The sequence below is a fragment of the Panicum virgatum genome, chromosome 3N (assembly GCF_016808335.1).
Source record: "Panicum virgatum strain AP13 chromosome 3N, P.virgatum_v5, whole genome shotgun sequence".
NCBI classification, from domain to species: Eukaryota; Viridiplantae; Streptophyta; class Magnoliopsida; order Poales; family Poaceae; genus Panicum; species Panicum virgatum.
Genome location: NC_053147.1, coordinates 33,019,262 through 33,039,630, shown reverse-complemented (window position 1 = coordinate 33,039,630; position 20,369 = coordinate 33,019,262). Strand labels below are relative to the sequence as shown.

The 20,369-nt window shown below is 42.7% G+C and overlaps 2 protein-coding genes across 2 annotated transcripts; both read left to right on the top strand.

The window, feature by feature from the left end:
- The first annotated feature begins 396 nt into the window (after window positions 1-396).
- On the top strand, window positions 397-1,338 carry LOC120667755 (translation initiation factor IF-2-like). The gene has a single exon (XM_039947763.1). It carries the CDS (start codon window positions 397-399, stop codon window positions 1,336-1,338), a length of 942 nt encoding a protein of 313 aa, XP_039803697.1.
- Window positions 1,339-10,462: 9,124 nt separating this feature from the next.
- On the top strand, window positions 10,463-11,840 carry LOC120665747 (E3 ubiquitin-protein ligase EL5-like). The gene has a single exon (XM_039945408.1). It carries the CDS (start codon window positions 10,468-10,470, stop codon window positions 11,422-11,424), a length of 957 nt encoding a protein of 318 aa, XP_039801342.1. The 5' UTR covers window positions 10,463-10,467; the 3' UTR covers window positions 11,425-11,840.
- The last annotated feature ends 8,529 nt before the right edge of the window (window positions 11,841-20,369 follow it).

Below are 20,369 nucleotides of genomic sequence, written 5' to 3'. Positions count from 1 at the left end.
ACAGTTTGGGACTTGAGTCACAAACTAAAACTGTTAGAATTAATTAGATTAATTAATTAGTGATCAATAGGATAATCACGTCATTAGCAACTGTAATGACTTGACACCCCTTCAGAAGTTACGTTAGACACAAGACACCCTTTGGGGCAATAGGCACCCCTTCAGCCATGGCAACTGCCTTCTGGCTTGTATATATACTTTTTACTGTACACAATCAAGAAATCGATCATTCATTCGTCAACCACTCGCAATACGTTATCACGCACGCACGCTCGGTCGCACCACTGACGCTACAGGCAAGGAACGAGAAGACGCCGGAGACCTCGCCGGAGACCTCACCGAACTTCTGCAAGGTAACTACTGATGGTGAATGCCACTGCTCCCTCCATGAACGCGATGGTGGACACCATCACCGACGCAGTTGAGACCACAATCGCCCACAGCAACGCCCCCAGTGGCCCTCCCCGCTTCATGCTGCAGAGCGCCGTCCGCCGGGCGTTGCGTGACATCAATGAACGTCGCACCCCGCTTCGCCGCTCCAATGGAGTTCGCACGGCGGACAGCTCTCGACGTTCGTCGCCGCGCACTCCATCGCTGCAGTTCGCCCCAGGCACTGGCCCGATGCATGGCGCGGCCATGTTCGTCAGGCGCTTGGGCGCTCCGCTGTCGTTGTTGCCAAGACCCCCGACGCCTCACCCGTCAGCTCTGCCGAGGCCGTCACCGTCGATGACGATGATGCCGCCACCGGTGCCGTCCGCAGTCGCTGCACCATGGACCGAAGGAGGTGGAACCATGGCTGGACGCCGAGGCACTCCTCTGGTCTCCAACAGCAACGCCGGGGCAGAGGCTTGGCCTCCAGGATTCGCATACGACCTTGATGTCGTACTCCCGCCCCGCCCCCGCTGCCTCGTGGCTCCTCCTACGCCGACGCGGTGGCTAATCGGCCGTGCAGGGGCGCCCTCCCGCCGGGAACGGCTCTTGGCGCCGGATTCGCTTCTCCCCCGACCCTGGGGGAGGCGGCTCCGCACCTCTGAGTGCCACCGGAACGGCCGGCGGGGACGGATCCGCCGCGCCCCGGCTCGCAGCGACGGTTCTAATGGACCGAAGCTCGCCGGGGACGGGCGGCCCTACTCTGTTGGCCGGCCTCCATGGCCGGGTCTTGTGCTCGCCATGAGAGGAAGAAGGGGAAAGAGGATTGGAGACTTGGAGGCAAGGAGGGACGGCGGCTTGGCAACGGCGGTGGCCTGGCGACGTCGGCGGGTGGCGACGGCGACGGCCGGAGCAACCCACGGCGGCAGCGGCTCGGCACAGGGGGCGGTTAGGGTCCTCAAACCCTAACCGTCGCCCTTTTATAGGCCACCAAAGATACTGGGCTGGGCCGGCCGAGCGCGCCTGGGCCGCTTAGCCTGCTGGGCTGCGCGCCTGGCCGATAGGCGGGCTGGGCCGTGCCTGGTGGTCAGGTGCGCCGGTCAAACGCGCCGCCTCTGACTGCCTTCTTCTTTTATTTTTTTAGTTTTAACAGCATTATTAGTCTAATTAGCATCTGATTTAGCTAATTTGTTGTCTTGTGAGACTTATCTACTTAAATTGTATTATATGCTGTTGCTCTGTACTGTTGTACTTGTATTTGTATATATTTGTGGATTGATTATATATATACATTGCAATTAAATATTCTATGAGAATATTATTTTGTGCGATCATATTTTCTTTTGCACTATACACATATTATTTTGTGTTCTTTTCTGGTAAATATATTGGTGCAAATAATCCCCACTATTTTTCGCACCTAGTACTTATTTATATTATTTCTACATCATAGAATCATGTATGTTTGTGCCCCAAAACTTTTAGCACTACATACAAGTTAACTAGAGCAATTCCAACGTTTGTTCATTAAATTATACATATACTATTGCCTTAAATATTACAACATTCTCATGTTTTGATTTAATTTACCTTACGGTAAATTCACTAGTCCATAATTGTCCACGTAGGACCATGGCCACTAAGGAGTTCGAGGAACTCGCATTAGATGGTAGTAATTACCCTACATGGGCTTCTGATATCGAGATAGCGCTTGCATCTCATGGACTTTTGGCTACAATAGAGCCTGCCCAAGCTGGAGTTGTCCTCCAAGACAAGCAAGTCTATACCGCTTTGGCCTTACTACGATTTTATATTCATAAGGATCTCAAAGCTGAATACCTTATGACTAAGAATCCTCGTGAATTATGGGACTCTCTGAAAGAGCGCTATGAGCAGCAAAAGGAACTCATTTGGCCTGAGGCCAATCATGAATGGAATCACTTACGTCTCCAAGATTTCAAATATGTGGCAGACTATAATCATGCTGTTAATAAAATTTGCTCTAAATTGAAGTTTTGCGAGAAAGAGCCAACGGATGCAGATAAGATAGAGAAAACACTCTCTACTATGCTTCCGTCTGATCGTGTATTGCAACAGCAATACCGGGCCAAGAATTACCAAGTTTATTCTCAGCTTATTCATACATTGACTCAGGCCGAAAAACATGCCGAACTTCTTATGAAGAATCATCATAAGCACCCGGTTGGTTCGGCACCTTTACCTGAGGTTCACAATGTACAGAAAAATGCTAAGAATAAAAAGTTCAATGGAACTACTCCAAAGAATAAATTTGGTAAACGCAAACATAATAAGGGCAGAGACCGAATTCATACAAGAGGAACAAAGACAATGCGAGATCCAAAAATGACAACAAGTGTCATAGATGTGGTGACTTCTCGCATTTTTCTAAGAATTGTAGTGCTCCAAAGCATTTGGTTGCTTTGTACCAAAAGTCATTGAAAGAGAGCAAGCACCCAGGAGGAACAAGATATGAGACACACTTCAATCTTGCATCCGAGATTGACAAGGATAAGGGTTGTTCACACAAGGAACCAAAAGAACAAGAGAACAACACTCTTCACATTGAAGAGAAAATTCCATCGACAGACAACATACTCATAAACTTCGGTTCTGAAGATATGTTTGGCGATATGGACTAATTTTGGTCCATCACTTGATATCAGATTGCACTTATGTTGTAATATATTTGAGTTGGCAACAGTTACCTTTCATTGTATTATTTGTTTTACTTACTGATTGCTTACATAAGTTATTCGTTTGTACATACCCATAAATATTGTAATATCATACTCTTATTTTATTCAATATTATATGCATGCGTCTATATGTTATAATATTAAATTATATTATATTATTATTTTACATATAGATGTCTATTGACTGCAATCCAAAAGAGGAAGAGTTATGCCTTGTGGACTCATGTACCACAAACTCTATACTTAGAGAGATCAAATATTTTCAAACTCTTACAAAAAAAGAGGGAAATATTATGACTATTGCTGGTCGTGATGCATTAATAGTTGGCTCTGGACAAGCCACTATTACTCTCCCTATGGGTACACAGATTACGATAGGGGATGTCTTGTTGTATCCTGATTCGACTCGTACCCTTTTAAGTTATAGAGATATCCGTAAGAATGGTTTTCATGTAGAAACACATGAAGACAATAAAGAGGAATTCGTTCTCTTTACTAAACTTACGAGATTTGGCAAACAAATCTGCGAAAAGATTTCTTCCCTCCAAACTGGATTGTACTTTACATACATAAAGCCTATAGAACATGTTGCTTATAAGATAATTTTCCAAAACGTCGATAAATTCCAGAATTGGCATGATCGACTAGGGCATCCAGGACTAGGGATGATGAGGAAAATTATTAGCAATTCAATTGGTCATGATATGGAAAACACAAAGTTTCCCCAGAATAAAGATTTTTGTTGCACTGCTTGTGCAACTGGAAAATTAATTTTAAGACCATCATATCTTAAAATTAGAGCAGAACCACTAAAATTCTTTGAAAGGATTCAAGGAGATATTTGTGGTCCGATTCAACCATTATCGGGAACGTTCAGATATTTCATGGTATTAATAGACACATCTACTAGATGGTCTCATGTGTCCCTTTTATCGACACGCAACCATGCTTTCGCTAAGATAATGGCTCAACTAATTAAGTTGAAGGCTAATTATCCTGAACATCGGATTCAATCTATCCGAATGGACAATGCTGCTGAATTCTCATCCCGTGCATTTAATTATTATTGCATGGCATTGGGAATTCAGGTTCAGCACTCGGTTCCATATGTCCATACCCAAAATGGTTTGGCTGAATCATTGATTAAACGAATCAAGCTCATTGCAAGACCATTACTAATGAATTGCAAATTGCCTACGTCGTGTTGGGGTCATGCAGTTCTGCACGCTGCCGATTTGATCCAACTACGACTAACTGCATATCATGAAACCTCCCCATTGCAGTTAGTACGTGGAAATCCTCCGAGTATTTCCCATTTGCGTAAGTTTGGGTGCGCTGTATACGTACCCATCTCACCACCTCAGCGAACATCGATGGGCCCTCACAGAAAACTGGGGATCTATGTTGGATATTCATCTCCATCCATCATTAAGTATTTAGAACCTTTGACTGGGGATCTATTTCCTGCCCGCTTCGCTGACTGTATTTTTAATGAGGATCATTTCCCGGCATTAGGGGGAGAATTATACCAAAAAGAATGCCTGGAAATTAATTAGAATGCTGAAGGCATTTCATTCTCTGATCCACGTACTACAGAAACAGAACTACAAGTTCAAAGAATTATTGATTTACAAAATATTGCAAACAATCTGCCAGACGCTTTTGCTGATTATAAAGGTGTCACAAAGTCAATATATCCTTCAAGGAACGTGCCTGAGAGAGTGGAGGTACCTAATAAAACCACTCAACCCCAAACTGGAAACAAGAGGGGGAGAAGCACTTTCAAGAAGCAAGAAAAGACTAGAAATACATCTAAAATTTCCATTGATAGACACCTAAAGGACAAACAATGTCCTGTGGATATATATGATCCACAATCTAGCCCAATTATGCGCATAAACACTGAGGCTGGAACATCGGAAGACCCTAGATCCATCGTTTTGGGAAATCATGATGAATCTTTAAGGGTAGACGAAATTGCTATAAATTTCGTAGAAACTGGAGAGTCTTATGATCGTAAGTCCACAATAGTCGACTGTTACCTCTCTGAGCAAATTGCAAATATTCTTCAAACTGATACAGATCCCAAGTCTATGACAGAGTGCAAGAAGCGCTCTTACTGGGATAAGTGGAAGATAGCAATAGAAACAGAGATTGCCTCGCTTTATAAAAGGAAAGTGTTTTCGGCTGTAATGCCAACACCTCCTGGTATCCTTCCTGTGGGATACAAATGGGTTTTCGTTCGTAAAAGAAATGAAAACAACGAAGTGGTGAGATATAAAGCAAGGCTAGTGGCACAAGGTTTTACGCAAAGACCTGGCGTTGATTTCAACGAAACCTATTCTCCAGTAATGAGTGGGATAACCTTCCGATATCTAATATCACTGGCAGTACAAAATCGTCTATCTATGCAGTTGATGGATGTAGTGACCGCATATTTGTATGGGTCATTGGATTCTGAAATATACATGAAAGTTCCCGAAGGAATTAGTATACCAGATAATAAGGCAAATCGCAACATGTATTACGTCAAGTTGCAGAAGTCATTATATGGCTTAAAACAGTCAGGCCGAATGTGGTACAATCGGTTAAGTGAATTCCTTAAATTGAAAGGATACACAAATAATGATGACTGTCCATGTGTCTTCATTAAGAAATCTTCAACAGGATTTTGTATTATATCGGTATACGTTGATGATCTTAATATCATTGGCAATGGACCCGATATTAATGAAGCACGTCATCATTTAAAGACGGAGTTTGAAATGAAGGTTTGGGTCAAACCAAATTTTGCTTAGGTTTACAACTTGAGCACTTTCATTCTGGTATATTTATATACCAAGCTGCCTATGTCCAGAAAATATTGGAAAAATTTAATATGGACAAATCATATCCAACAAAAACTCCCATGGTAGTAAGATCTTTAGATATTGAGGATGATCCTTTTAGACCACGGGAAGAAGAAGAGATATTGGGACCACATGTCCCATATCTAAGTGCCATTGGAGCATTAATGTATCTTGCTAACAGCACCAGGCCTGATATTGCATTTGCAGTAAATTTGCTAGCAAGACATAGTGCTGCACCTACCAAACATCATTGGGTAGGAGTCAAAACAGTATTGAGATATCTCAATGGTACTAGAGATCTTGGATTATTTTATAACAAAAATCAAGATCCAAGTTTGTTAGGATATACAGATGCTGGTTATTTATCAGATCCCCATAATGGCAGATCTCAAACAGGCTTTGTATTTTTACAAGGAGGAACGGCAATCTCTTGGAAATCTACAAAGCAGACACTAGTGTCTACTTCCACCAATCATTCTGAAATAATAGCTTTATATGAAGCTTCACGTGAATGCGTATGGCTTCGCAGAATGATAAAACCACATAATACAATCATGTGGTATAGGTGCGATTGAGACACCAACAATTATCTTTGAAGATAATTCAGCATGTGTTACTCAGATGGAATCAGGTTATATTAAGAGTAATATGACTAAACATATTATTCCCAAATTATTCTATCCCCATGAACTCCAAAAGAATGGAGAAATTGAAATCTTACAGACTAAGTCATGTGATAATTTAGCAGATTTATTCACAAAATCTCTACCATACTCTTCATTTCGTAAATGTGTTGAAGGTATTGGTATGAAGAGACTTAGAGACTTGCAAGGATCAGGGGGAGAATCAAATAAAATAAAACTTGAATAATCATCACATTACACTCTTTTCTTTATATGAGTTTTACTTCTAAAAGAGTTTTCTCACATAAAGTTTTTAATGAGGTAATGTTAACACGTGGTAATTGTCATATTATCTATTTTTCCTTACAGAGGTTTTTCAAGGATAATATATGACATATTGACCCCAGATCAAATTGTTTTAGACTATGACTTTAGAATCACCTAAAGGGTCTATAAACATTGGGAGATATATATATCATGGCGTTTCTCCTTATTTTTCCCACTGGGTTTTAAGGAGTTTTACCTGGTATATCTATACACTTTGGTTTTTTCCCACAAGGTTTTTCCAAAACTTCAAGACTATGAATGATAAACAAGCAACGGTGCCTACACAAGATTAATTGATCAAGGGGGAGTGTTAGAATTAATTAGATTAATTAATTAGTGATCAATAGGATAATCACATCATTAGCAACTGTAATGACTTGACACCCCTCCAGAAGTTACGTTAGACACAAGACACCCTTTGGGGCAATAGGCACCCCTTCAGCCATGGCAACTGCCTTCTGGCTTGTATATATACTTTTTACTGTACACAATCAAGAAATCGATCATTCATTCGTCAACCACTCGCAATAAAAACAAAGTACTTCAAGAAAGATGATTAATTTCTAATAAACCATCACATGCAGGTCAATAATCCTTGTCATCTTTCTGTGCACTCATTTATTCTTTAATGCCATGAGTTAGCCGCACATTTTGTGAATGAACATAATTACTTACCAATACACAGCTGTAATTTTATGGCATACTATATAGCTTAGGTAGCCAAGTGCTAAAGCCCAAATGCTCACACTTTTTTATTGTTTCTGCTTTTTTTTTATTGTGTGATGGGTCACGGGTGGCATTTTAACACATTCCTTCTTTTCGATCTAGTGTAAATTTTCTCACGTAACTTTAGCAGTAAAAACCATGTTGTGCATTTCTCATAAGACGCATATTTAATCTCAAATTATGTAACCAATATAATTACAAACCTTTTGAAATTTATATAATGTTTTCTTAAGTCACTACATTTGTACTGATTTTAAATATAAGGAGGGATTTGTTCTTATTTTTCCTACTAAGATGCTGTCAGCATTGCAAGGGGTACTTTGCAGAGTCGTCTTGCATTATGAATATTTTTCTCCTTTGTGAACATAATTTAAAATTAAAAAAACCATTCAAACAAAATCTTGGACTCAAATCCTATTGGGAGAACTTTTGCCCGGCCACTAGTATATAGACACATCAGCAATGCCCTCGTGGTGAGCTGGATTGCTGAAAAAAGGTCAGGCCCACTAAAGCATGGACACGTCAGCAGTGTCAGCCAACGAGTCAGCCAACTTGTTCTGGTTGTCCTGAATCAGAAACTTATAACTTTGATTAATTCAACTGTTCGTATGGGAACGAAAATATAGTTGCTGTATTCTATTGCCCTACAAGTAATTTAAATTTTTACGTACGTTGTACATTAATTCTCACGCCACCTCTTTGAATATATGAGTCGCCTACAGTATGTTTTGTTGTTTAACCGAAACCTATATGCTCTGCCTACCCACATATTGCATCCTTGGGCGCCCGGCCCCTTGTGCCATACTGAGCTCACTTACGCACTACCGGATTCCGTCGCTTTGCCAAGTGTCAACAAAGCTCATATTACACTCGGCAAAGGCTTTACTGAGTGTGGCACTCGGTAATGTACACACGGTAAAAAAAGTGACGGCGGAGAAGACTTTATCGAGTGCCTTTTCTCAAGCACTCGGCAAAATTTTTGTCGTGTGCTAAAAAACACTTGGCAAAATAAAATAAGGGGGGCGGTTAAACTGCCGGTAACGGCGATTTTGCCGAGTGTCGTCCACGTGGCACTCGACAAAGTATGCTGACTTTGCCGAGTGCCAATGCCTTTGCACTCGGCAAAGTCCACTTACTTTGCCGAGAACCAAGGAAAAAACACTCGGCAAAGTCATTTCTCATGAACCTGGGAATGCTCACTATGCCAAGTGCCAAGGTAAATGCACTAGCAAAGTGACCTGTTTTTTTATGTTGTTGTTGTTTTCGCTTATTTATGAGCCTCACTCATTCAAACATCAAATATAGGACAATATATAAATCACAGACAGTTATTATATCATATATATGGAACGTCCATCACAAACATCGCACATATAGCATAAATATCACATAATGTTCAACTTTAGTCCACAAATGCGTGTCGAACATCCAAAGAACAAGTCTAACATCCGGAAGTTCAACGTCAAACCACAAGTCCAACATCCACAAGTCTAACATCCACAGGTCCAACGTATAGTCCAAAGACCAACAAGCACAAGTATGGAGTTGTACCTATCAGATCCCCAAGCTGGCCACTGCGTTACTGGGGAGTGCTCGTTCGGAAGCTCATTCGATGCCGCCTCCGATTGATTTTGCAAAAAGGAGAAGAGATAAGATTAGATTTCTGAGTCAATATTTATTGTATGCGCATGCAAGAAAATACATTCATACTCATGGGAGTGACTGCAGCGTCGGATGGAGGAAGAAAAGACATTGGTGCAAAGATCATCTGTGGCGAATGTATAGAGGCCATGGCACCGTCAACGACGGTAGATAGTTTATAGATGCGCCAATACCTTCAATGTTGGCGAACATGGTCTGCATCTGTTGTTGCGAGGCCTCGTAACTCTGCCGCTCAGCTTCGATCATCCTCTCCCGCTCCTGCTTCTCCCTCAGCTTCTGCTCCTTCTCCAACCTCACCTCGATCTCCTCCCGCTTCCTCCTCTCTTCCTCCATCTGGGCCTACAAGATTTCACCCTAATGTTACAATACGAAACAAAGGTGCGTAAAAAGTAAAGATCGACGAATGAAACAGAACTAACCTGGATTGTGCGCACGCTGGCCACTAAGTCTTAGGCTGTGGGCATATGGGCGGAATCGAGTCGGTGGTCACTGGCACTCGGCGAAGCCGTAGGCACACGGCATACGTCCGATTTCCGGTAGTGACAGTGGTGACATTTTGCCACCTGTACCTTGTCAGGGTGCCCTTACATTTTGAGTTGTTTATTGAAATTATTTAAACTGTAATATTTCTTTATTTACACAGGATAATTTGTCCTTTCAATCTCTTGTAGGTCTCCATGTTTTTAGGTTATATGTGTTTCCTTCTTAGCGAGAATATTTATCTTGTTTTCTATGGATTTTATTTATTCTATATATTTGATATTATATTTTTTTTTGTCATGAAACATGCCCTTCTATCATTAGGCTAAAGGGGAAAAGTCCATCCTTAACACCATTTACTAAAAAAAGAATATCCAGCGCATGTATAGATTTAAACTGAAAAGGGAAAAAACAACATGCAAAGTTCCCGCTTTATTCACAAATGCATCTGAGACTGATGACAGAATTACAATTTCCTCCCTACAGAATGTAGAAGATTTCTACAAGATGAAGTTAAAAAAATTCCTATGTACAAAGTCTAGGAAACCTAGAACGGGGATCCTGAAAACATACAGAAAAAATAGCTTCATACGCAGTTGAAATCAGACCCGAAATGTACGTTAGTCCTAGCACGGTGAGTAAAAATAACCTCTAGTTGACTTGCCGTATGCCGACAAGATAAAGAATAAATCATTTTTCTCATCTCTTGGTGCAATGGGGAGCCCCAGAGATGAAAATACTAAACAAAATGCAGCAAGCTCTATCATGATGCATCAAGAGCTAACGTCATCGCCATTGCCCAACCCCAAGAGCCAAAGCTACCTCCCCCGCTTCTACCTTCTTATAGACCCCATCCTCTGTTCCGGTTCCCGTCACACCGCCTTCCCCATTCCTCTCTTGCATTTCTTTGCTTTCCTCTCCCTCTTTGCTTCATATCTCATTTGCGATTCTTGTCCTCGGAGAAATTTTGGACCTTCGGTTTTATTAGGTTTTGCGGTTTATGCACACCATTGGCAGCTACTCTCTGCTGTTCCGGCTGTCCAGAACCATCTTGTCGGCGCAGAAACCATGTCCACGCTCGGGTTCGGCAGCCTTAGCCCGGCGGCCGCGGCGCCGGCGCCGGCGCCGGCGGCGGTGGAGGACACGAGCAGCCACTGGGCTCCGCACGGCGCGGCTCTGACGGCCTTCGTCGTGGGCATCAACGTGCTCGTGATCGTCCTCATCTTCTTTTTCTTCTGCCGGTTCTTCTCCAGGAAAGGCGAGGACGATTCCGCATCAGACGGCGCCGACGACCCGCTGCCCGTGGCCTCCCCGTGGGCGTCCCGCCGCCGCCGCCGGCGCGAGGCCCCCGCCGCGCGGGCCCTGGACGACGTGGCGTCGGCCCTGCCCGTGTACGTGTACTCCAGCAGCGCCGACGACGCCGTCGGAGGGGGGAAGACGAAGGCCCCCACCGAGTGCGCGGTGTGCATCGTGGAGCTCCGCGACGGCGACTCCGCCCGCCGCCTCCCGCGGTGCGGGCACCGGTTCCACGCCGACTGCGTCGGCGCGTGGCTGCGGCTCCACGCCACGTGCCCGCTCTGCCGCGCCAGCGTCGTGGTCCCCGCGGCCGGCGGCGAGTCCGCCAGGAACGCCAAGGACGACGTCGGCGTCGGCGCGGACTGTCCCGTGTGAGGCGCGGCGGCGGCGCTCCGACCGACGCCGCGGCGAGGCGAGGCGAGGCCAGCTCGAGCAAGCAAGCGGCGCACGTAAACGGCGGATGGCGACAGCATCTTTCGGCGTCAGCGTCCTTGTCTATCCGCTTGCTGCTGAATGCTGAGTCCATGACCAGCTGGGAAAAGTTGGTGAGGGCCATCAGTTCCTTCTCGTCCTGTTGTTCGATGCGTTCTGAATTGTCAGGCATATATTTTTTACATGGTCTTGGGATTAGGTACATCGACTCATATAAATATCCTGATCGATTATATTGGAGCCTTCTTCTCTGTAACTATGAGATCAGGTGGTGTGTGTATGCTTGGATCTCGTGAGACGATATGGTGCACATTAATTTGAAGTTTTTAAGTTCAAGTTATGATTCTGTTTTGCTCGAACATTCACAGCTTGTTCGATGCGAGGAGTGAGAGGATGATCAATCATCCGATTCTGATCATATATGTGGTACAGGTATAAGGATCATCATCGCACCGTCGCGACTCGCGACGGTGCGCTCGATTTCCCTACGTCCAAACAAAGTTCTCATCTGTTGTTACTTTTTGCTCTAGTTTAATTGGCTACTCAAACCAAATATCTCATACGTTGAATAGCGACTAGCGAATTTCACCTTTTTTGTGATTTACATCTGTATTTCTCGCTCACTAACCTATTTGAAGGCGTTTGGACCCGTCTATATATGAATCTAGCTGTTCAATGTCATACATTTATATCCGAATCTGAATATTCAATTTCTGATACTATATGCTACTCCAGATATCCAAAGTTGAATGACTGATATGGATATAGGATGTAAATTTGATAATTCTCTTAGATCATACTGTGACAATTGGGCTCGATATGATACTTGGATAGTTGGTCTTCCAACTGTTTATTAAATGTTTACAATTAACAAATAAAAATTCACTGTTAAGATTTATCATCACTATAAGTTTTAGTGAATGAAAGATAATAATCTAAAAAACTAAACTAAAAAAATATCATTTCATTAAAATATTTAAATTTTTATAATAACTAAAATTCTAATAATGACAAAAAATGTAAAAAAATAGGAGAAAAAAAAATCATAAATATAGAATAAATATAAAAACTCAATAGTTATAAATTTAACTTCACTAAAATTCATAATATATCCTAATAATCAAGTAATCACAAAAATATTGCAAAAGTATAAAATAAATCTAGAAAAGAAATTTTGAAATCTTAACTTCCCTACATATCCTAGTAAAATTTCAAATTAATAATAAAATATATAAAGAGTTCTCTTTCTAAATTTAGGAGGATTTTATAAATTTTGAGTTCATACTTTTTACACTTTGTATTTTTTTAGTTAATAGATTTTTAATCAATATCGGGACAAATATCCATGTAGCTTGCTGCGTATTGGTTCGATGTCTGTAGGCCAAAACAATCCCTTGTACCGAAATACCTCACACTTTCCATTCCTAGATTTAAGTCTATGAAAATACATACTCCCTCCATCCAAAAATACAAGTCATCCTAGAATATTTAGAGCAAATTAGCAAGAAGATAAATAACCATGTTTACCCCTATTTATTATCAATAAAATTCCTACATGCACGTGCACTTTACAAATAGGGTAAAATGACTTGTTTTTACAAAATTCGAATAATAAAATGGCTTTTTTCACAAATTTCGAATCATAGAATGACTGTATATATCAGTCCATATAGGACCCGTTTTCATCCCTGCTGGCAAATAAACAAGAGTAGCACCTCGTCTTTGTATGGAATGCAGGAATTATTGACTTTTAACCTGCTAGCTTGTTGTAAATTAGGTCGCTATACTGCTTATAATGATTCCCCAAACTAATAATCCAAACACACAACTCTTTGATCTCTCCACGGCCTCTGCAAAAAGATATCAAGTGGCCAACCTCCTCAGCTCTTTTTTCCCGGCCGGTCCACAAAGCCAATGAGGTCGCTTAGCTACTACCTCCGTCCCAAAATATAAGTATTTGTTGATTTCTGCTAATCATGTTTGACCATTCGTCTTATTTAAAAAGTTTGAGAAAAAAATAAAAAGTGTACGATGTTTTGTCATAACAAAATAAATAATATTTTCATAATTTTTTTGAATAAGATGAATGGTCAAACATGATCAACAGAAGTCAACAAATACTTATATTTTGGGACAGAGGTAGTAGCAAAACTCCACCGATGTGGATTAGTCGCGTTCAGTCAGTGTGTGCGACAGTAGCAGCACTAGCAAAGTGTGGCCTGGCAGTTCCGACAATCTTTTTTCCGTATGCGCTCTTTGGGTTCCTCGGGTTCCTGGTACCAGCAGAAAAGGAGGCCTGCCTTCTTATTTTAATAAGAAAGAAAGAAAAGCTGGCCTGCTTAGGTAAAAGCAATGGTTCCGGTGTATTGTGATCTTGGAGCAAGTATTATGGTGGGCTAAAAACAGACTGAATGCTGTGGTGGAGGAGAGAGAGGGGAAGTGGACTGTTAGCTAACAGCCAGCTTCGACACAAGAACTAAGAAATTGTGTGAGATAGACAAGTGGGCCATATATTTATGGTGGAGAGCTAAACCATTATACAAGTGGGCTTAGAGGTGAGCTCCAAAGGTCCTTGCAGCCAGCAGCAGGCTAAATCATTAGCCTTGCTCGCTCTTAGGAGTTAAGAGTGGGGTTTATGAATAGTTGGCTATAGTTAAAGCAATGCACATAAGACTATTGGCACTGAGACAAAAGAAATAGCTAGCGAGTTGGACGGAGAGAGAATACAGGCAAAATAGTTTATTCTTCTTTTACTTTCTGGTCCCACCTGTTCTCCTCACAGGTACTCGATGCGCGTGAAATTACCCGGCAATTTGCTCGTCGCTGGCTGTTTGGCTCCCTCCTCTCTCCTTCTTCCACGTGGAGCTAGCCGGCGACGTCGCCTGCCGTGGCGGACGCCCTAAAAAGTTAAAAACCTTCTCCATCAAATGACTCTTATGGTAGCTCATAAATTTTTTATTCACTGAAAAGTATCGAAATGAAGAGACAGTCGCTTTGCGGCGCGATAGTCTCGCTCAGAGCCCGAGGTGTGGCTCCTCCTCTTGCGCACTGTGAAACACTGTGGCTATAAGACAATGCTAGCTCCTTGAAGGAGGACTAATGGTATGATCAGAATTCAATTGTAAGAGGACAGGCTGGTCAGAGGTCGCCCTGTTCATGGTCCGGTTTCACCGATTTCTGGTTAAAAACCAACCCAAGCCATGAGGAAGTTAAGTTAACGGGTTAGAAATCGGTGAGTTGAACGGTTAACGGTTTATACTGGTCGCTATTTAGAGCTGTGATTCGCTGTCTGGAGCGAGTACCAGCCTAGAAGGGACACTCATGCCTCCGCCGCATGGAGGGCGGGCAGCACCAAGCCACGCGCTGGCGTTGCCACTTGCCAGCAGGACGCACTGCCGTGCGGCCTCTGACTCCACGCCAGAGATGAAGCCTTGCAGCTATGGCCGGCGAGGAGGACATCAGGCTATGGCCGGAGTAAAAAGAAGGTGCTTCTGAGTCTGAGGACAAGGTCTTCACTAACGCTGCAGGTGCGTCCGTGCGTTGATGGGGGGCATGGTCGCTAGAGTGACGACGAGGAGCGGGTTTAGTGGTTCAAACCAGCCTCAAACCAACCCGTGCATGGTCTTAAGAAGCGGTTTAACAAGGGCTGGTTACACAGGTTGGCCGGGTTGAAACCGGACCATGTGCAGGGTGAGTCAGAGGATAGAGAGAAATACTTTGTTTATTGCTTGTGGTAAGGCTTTTGGGGAGCACACCAAGCTAAAGCTAGTTTCCATAATGTTTATAGCTAACTTTACGGATGCAATCATTACCTTAAAGTCATCTTTTTCAAACATTATGGCTCCCTTACATAATTCTATGTGTGCGTGCGGCTTAGCTATGCTCCGTTTGGATCATCTAAGATTAAACTTTCAGTACGAACTATGTCTATTTTGATCCATGAACTAAATTTTAGGTGGGACACATACAAATATATATAAATGCTATTTTTACCCTTAGATTATACCGTTGTTGTTTATTGTGCTTACATGCCCATAGTAAGGGGTAGTTTGATCTTTTCGCAGTTTGTTGATTGGTTTCTTCTGAATTAGGTGGGTTTTGAGGATTAATAGACTAAATGTTAGTTATGGAAACTAAACTTTAGTCTCCATTTTAGTACACCTGTTTGGAGATTACTTAATAATGGACTAAACTTTAGACCATGAATCAGCTTAGCCATCCACACCTGCTGTCAGTTTCACTAGAGCTAGCTGCAGCACAGTCGTAGGCTTCAAACAACAACAGCTCATGTGTTCTCACTACTACAGAAATGATTTCCAGGGACGCCTCGTTTTTTTCCAGGGGCGGGTGCAAATGTACCCCGCTCCTACAATAGGAGCTGGGTACTGTAGCATTTCGCCCGCCTCTGAAAATAGGGCTCATTTTCAGGGGCGGGTGGTGCTGTCACCCGCCCCTAAAGATCAGATTTCCAGGGGCGTCCGGTGCCATCAGCCGCCCCTGGAAATGAGCCCTATTTTCAGGGGCGGGTGGTGCCGCCATCCACCCCTGAAAACCATTTCTAGGGGCGGCTTGTAATACCACCCGCCCCTGAAAAGCGGCATAAATATCTGGGCGCGACCCATCTTCCTCCTCCCGACAGAACAGTGCTCTCGGGGGAGGTGCTGTCCGAAAATTCCTTGCATCATAAATAGGGGAGGGAAGGTTTTAAACTCGATTTCCTTGAAGTTGGAGGCTCTAGGAGGTAAGTAACACCTAATTCTATGTTTTTTCTAAGCTTTTGTGTTAATTTTAATGCTTAAATGGTGCTCTCATTCCTCTAGCTAGATATAGATCTAAATTAGGTGGATTTAACATTTAAGCCATGAATTGCTTTAATTTTTTGGATAAATCTACGCTATTTTAGTTGGTGCACATGATTAATTAATTATTTGGGCCAAATCTTCAAGTTTTAGCCTCATTTAGAAGTAAACATATTTCCAAAAATATAGAGGGGAGAGAAAATGATATGATTTCCCTCATATATTTATACACATGCAAGATATTTTTTTCAATCCAATGTTTTCACACGAATTATTATTTCCCTTGTTTTAAATTATGTGAAATTCAAAAGAATAACAAAGTACTTTCAGTAAACGCAAGACTTTAACCCTAGGGTTTTGTTCAAAGTTGTATTATATCGGACAACATATTAAATTGACTTTTTCCAATATTTACGTTTATGTGTAGATTTACTTGGCATATATTTCGCAAATTATTTAAGAGCTTGTTTAATTCGTTTGAATCATGTATTGTTTTCTATTGTTTGTGTTTAGAGATGGATAGAACTTGGATGTACAAAGGACGAATGCATATTTCCGTGGAGAAGTTGATAAATTCATTCAAGCTGCGGAAAACAATGCAAGAATTGAGAAGACACAGATGATATATTGCCCATGCAAAACCTGCAAAAATCTGAGAGTATTCAACGACACAACTATAATTAGATCGCATGTGTTGATTAGTGGTTTTGTAGACAACTACGTGATCTGGAATAAACATGGTGAAGAAGAACAACGTCAGAGAGAGAATTCAATCGATGAAATAATGCCAGAGCCCGAGTTTAATATATTGTTTGGTGCTTTTGATGATGCTGGCTGTGAGGATGAATGTGTTGGAGGTGGTTATTTTGATGTTGTCGACGGGAGTCCCATCGATCTTGGCAGTGATAATGTGTTGTCGACCGAAACCCACCGGCGAGCAACGACGGGCAACACGAAGAGCCGGGAGGTTGCTGGTGCGCTGGCAGGCACTGCTCCCTCGTCGACAGCCCGCAATTTCCGTCACGCGCCCGGAGAATGTGTGAAAGCCGGGCGTGCCACCTGACCTATACCCGATCAGGAGGGTGTAGACGTGCTCCGAACAGTTTCCTGCATACAAAGACACGTGTAAACGTAAGTCCGAGCCGTGGTCGGCTCCCCGGGACGACTCTTGCATCGGCTTTGAAGAGCCGATCGAGTCCCGGTGTCAGATGGGATCTGATTGTATCCAGATATGATGAAATAAGCAAATAACCGTAAAGCTGCTTCAATTGAATCTAATTAATCTAATCCATGAAGGTAAAAGCTTCACTGCTAGATCGGAACATCCTACACGTGACTGGGCCTAATGAACGTAATAGATAACTAAACCAAAACCCAAAACAGAGGCCTAAGAACTAGCAAGAGCCGATTCCCGGAACAATCCCTATCAAGGCTAAGATAGAGCATCTATTACACCACCGGATCATCTAATCCGTTTGCAAGGCCTAACCTAGCAGATATTACGCCAACTCTTAAGAATAAGAGCAAACCATAATAGATCAGATCTACTAGACATAAAAGAAGCAGGGTGTTGCCTCTGTGCAACTAATTCTATGCGACAAGAACTAGCATAAGATTGAAACGTGACTGCACAGAGACAACTGTAAGCATCTAGGCCCTCAAGGTATGTTTCGGTGATTAATGACAACCATTATTGTGACTAATGAGTTTGTGCAGCTTAAAAGATCTTTATCGCTCATTTGGTCATATGTCAAAAGAGGCCCCTCAATTTCGGTTATTCTAAAAGGCGATCTCGGTTTTCAACTTATATATGTCAAGGCTAAGGATCTTTCTAGTCCTAAGTGTCACAAGGTTGAGAAGGACACTTAGGTTAGTATAGGTTTTATAGTTTTATAGTGATCGCACTATTAAGAGGGGTTAAGGCTAAGTAACTTGAGCATGGACATGATCATTTGAAAATGGATGCACACTATGGTCACTCAGGTTTCTAGAAGTTCAAATAAGTGGTTCTCAAACTATATCTCAAGAATATTTGGATTTCATTCAAGACTCAAATCAGAAAAGACAAAATCAGAAAAAGTCTATACACCGGTTTAACCGACGCCCTCAATTTTCTATACGTCGGTTAAACGAAGTCAGCAGAGTCTGGACAAATTCAATACACCGGTTAAACCGACGTGTTTCAATTTAACGTCGGTGCATTAGTCCAGAGTTGGTTTTTCCAGGGCAATTCAAGTTCTATTCACCGGATTAACCGACGCTGTTTGAATCAAGACGTCGGTGCAATTGACCAGTGAGATGGTTTTTTCAGAGGAATTCAAAAGTTGTACTCACCGGTTAAACCGACGATTGGTTTGAGTTAACGTCGGTGCAGTTGTCCAGAGACTTGGTTTTTCAGTGGTTCAGTGGACAACTACACTCACCGGTTAAACCGATGCTACGTCGGTTAATCTGCCCCAGTTGTAACGGCTAGTTTTCAGAAGAGGCAGTTTACATTCACCGGTTAAACCGACGATGACAATGGGGGGTACGTCGGATTAACCGGCGCTACGCAGTTTTCTGGCAGCTTTTCTCCAACGGCTCTATTTGTGTGAGCTGCCTATATATACCCCTCCAATGGGTCATTTCGCCCACTCTTGACACCAGGCAACATCCAAACACTCATACCATAGTCAAGAGCCACCTTGAGCTTCATCATTCACATACTTGTGCATTCAATCAATCAAGAAGCAAGATTAAGGACTTGAGTAGAGAGAAGCTAGTGTGCATCCGTTCTTGGTGATCGGTTCTTGCTCAAGTGAAGGCCTTAGCTTGTTACTCTTGGTGATTGGCATCACCTAGGCGATCTTGGTGATCGAGGTGTTTCTCGCGGAGCTTGCCAAGGATTGTGGGAGCCCGGAGAAGAAGATTGTACGTGGCTTGATCTCCACCACGCCGGGATGGTGAACGGAGACTCTTAGTGAGCGCCCTCGTCTCGGTGACTTGGGAGGTGACAAGACTCTTTGAGAGTGTCACAACGTGGATTAGGGGTGTGTGCCAACACATCGATACCACGGGAAAAAATCCGGTTGTCTCTTGTCCATTCCTTTTATTCAAGCATTTTCCTTCATGCAATTTACTCATGTGCTTGACTTAGAGATCATAACTTAGCTCTACCTTGCTAGGCTTTACTTTGTTTTTATCTCTCTTAGCTTGTGTAGGTAGCTTAGTTATCCGGTTGGTGAATTGGTGCCCTACTAGCTTTGCATAGGTTAAGGTTGCCTTACTTTGTTTTAGAAATTGAAAAAGGCCCAATTCACCCCCCCTCTTGGTCCATCGATCCTTACAATTGGTATCAGAGCCTCGTTGCTCATTTGGATCATTAGGCTTCACCGCCTAGAGCTATGGCCAAGATGGGTGGTTCGCCGCCTCACTTCGAGGGCAAGAACTTTGCTTATTGGAAAGTTCGCATGGCCGCATACCTTGATGCGATTGCCCCCGAAGTGTGGTTGGCCACTAAGACCGGATTCACCGGAACTCCCACCGCCGAACAATTAAAATGGAATGCAAAGGCTAGAAATGCAATTTTCGAAGCCATTAGTGAGGAAGTCTTTGCTAGAGTAAATGGCATGGACTTAGCAAGTGATATATGGAAAGAGCTAATTGAAATTCATGAAGGCTCCACAAAAGTCCGTGAACAAAAATATCACTTGTTTAGAGCTAAATATGATTCTTTTAAAATGCTTGCTCATGAAAATTGCAATGATATGTATTCCCGCTTGAATGTCATTGTCAAGGACATTAATGCTCTTGAAGTTTCCAAAATTGACAGTGGCTCCATCAACCGCAAGATTCTCATGCTCCTTCCGAAGCCCAAGTACAACATTATCAATGCTATGCTTCAAAAGGAGAATCTTGATACAATGGAAGTGGGAGAGCTTGTGGGCGAAATTCGCGCTCATGAAATGAGTATCCTTGGTATGACCGAAGAGCCAACAACAAGCAAATCAATTGCTCTCAAAACCAAGGCCAACAAGCACCGCAAGCTCAAGATGATCAAGCAAGATTCAAGCTCAAGCAATGAAGAAGATGATCATCATGAAAGCTCAT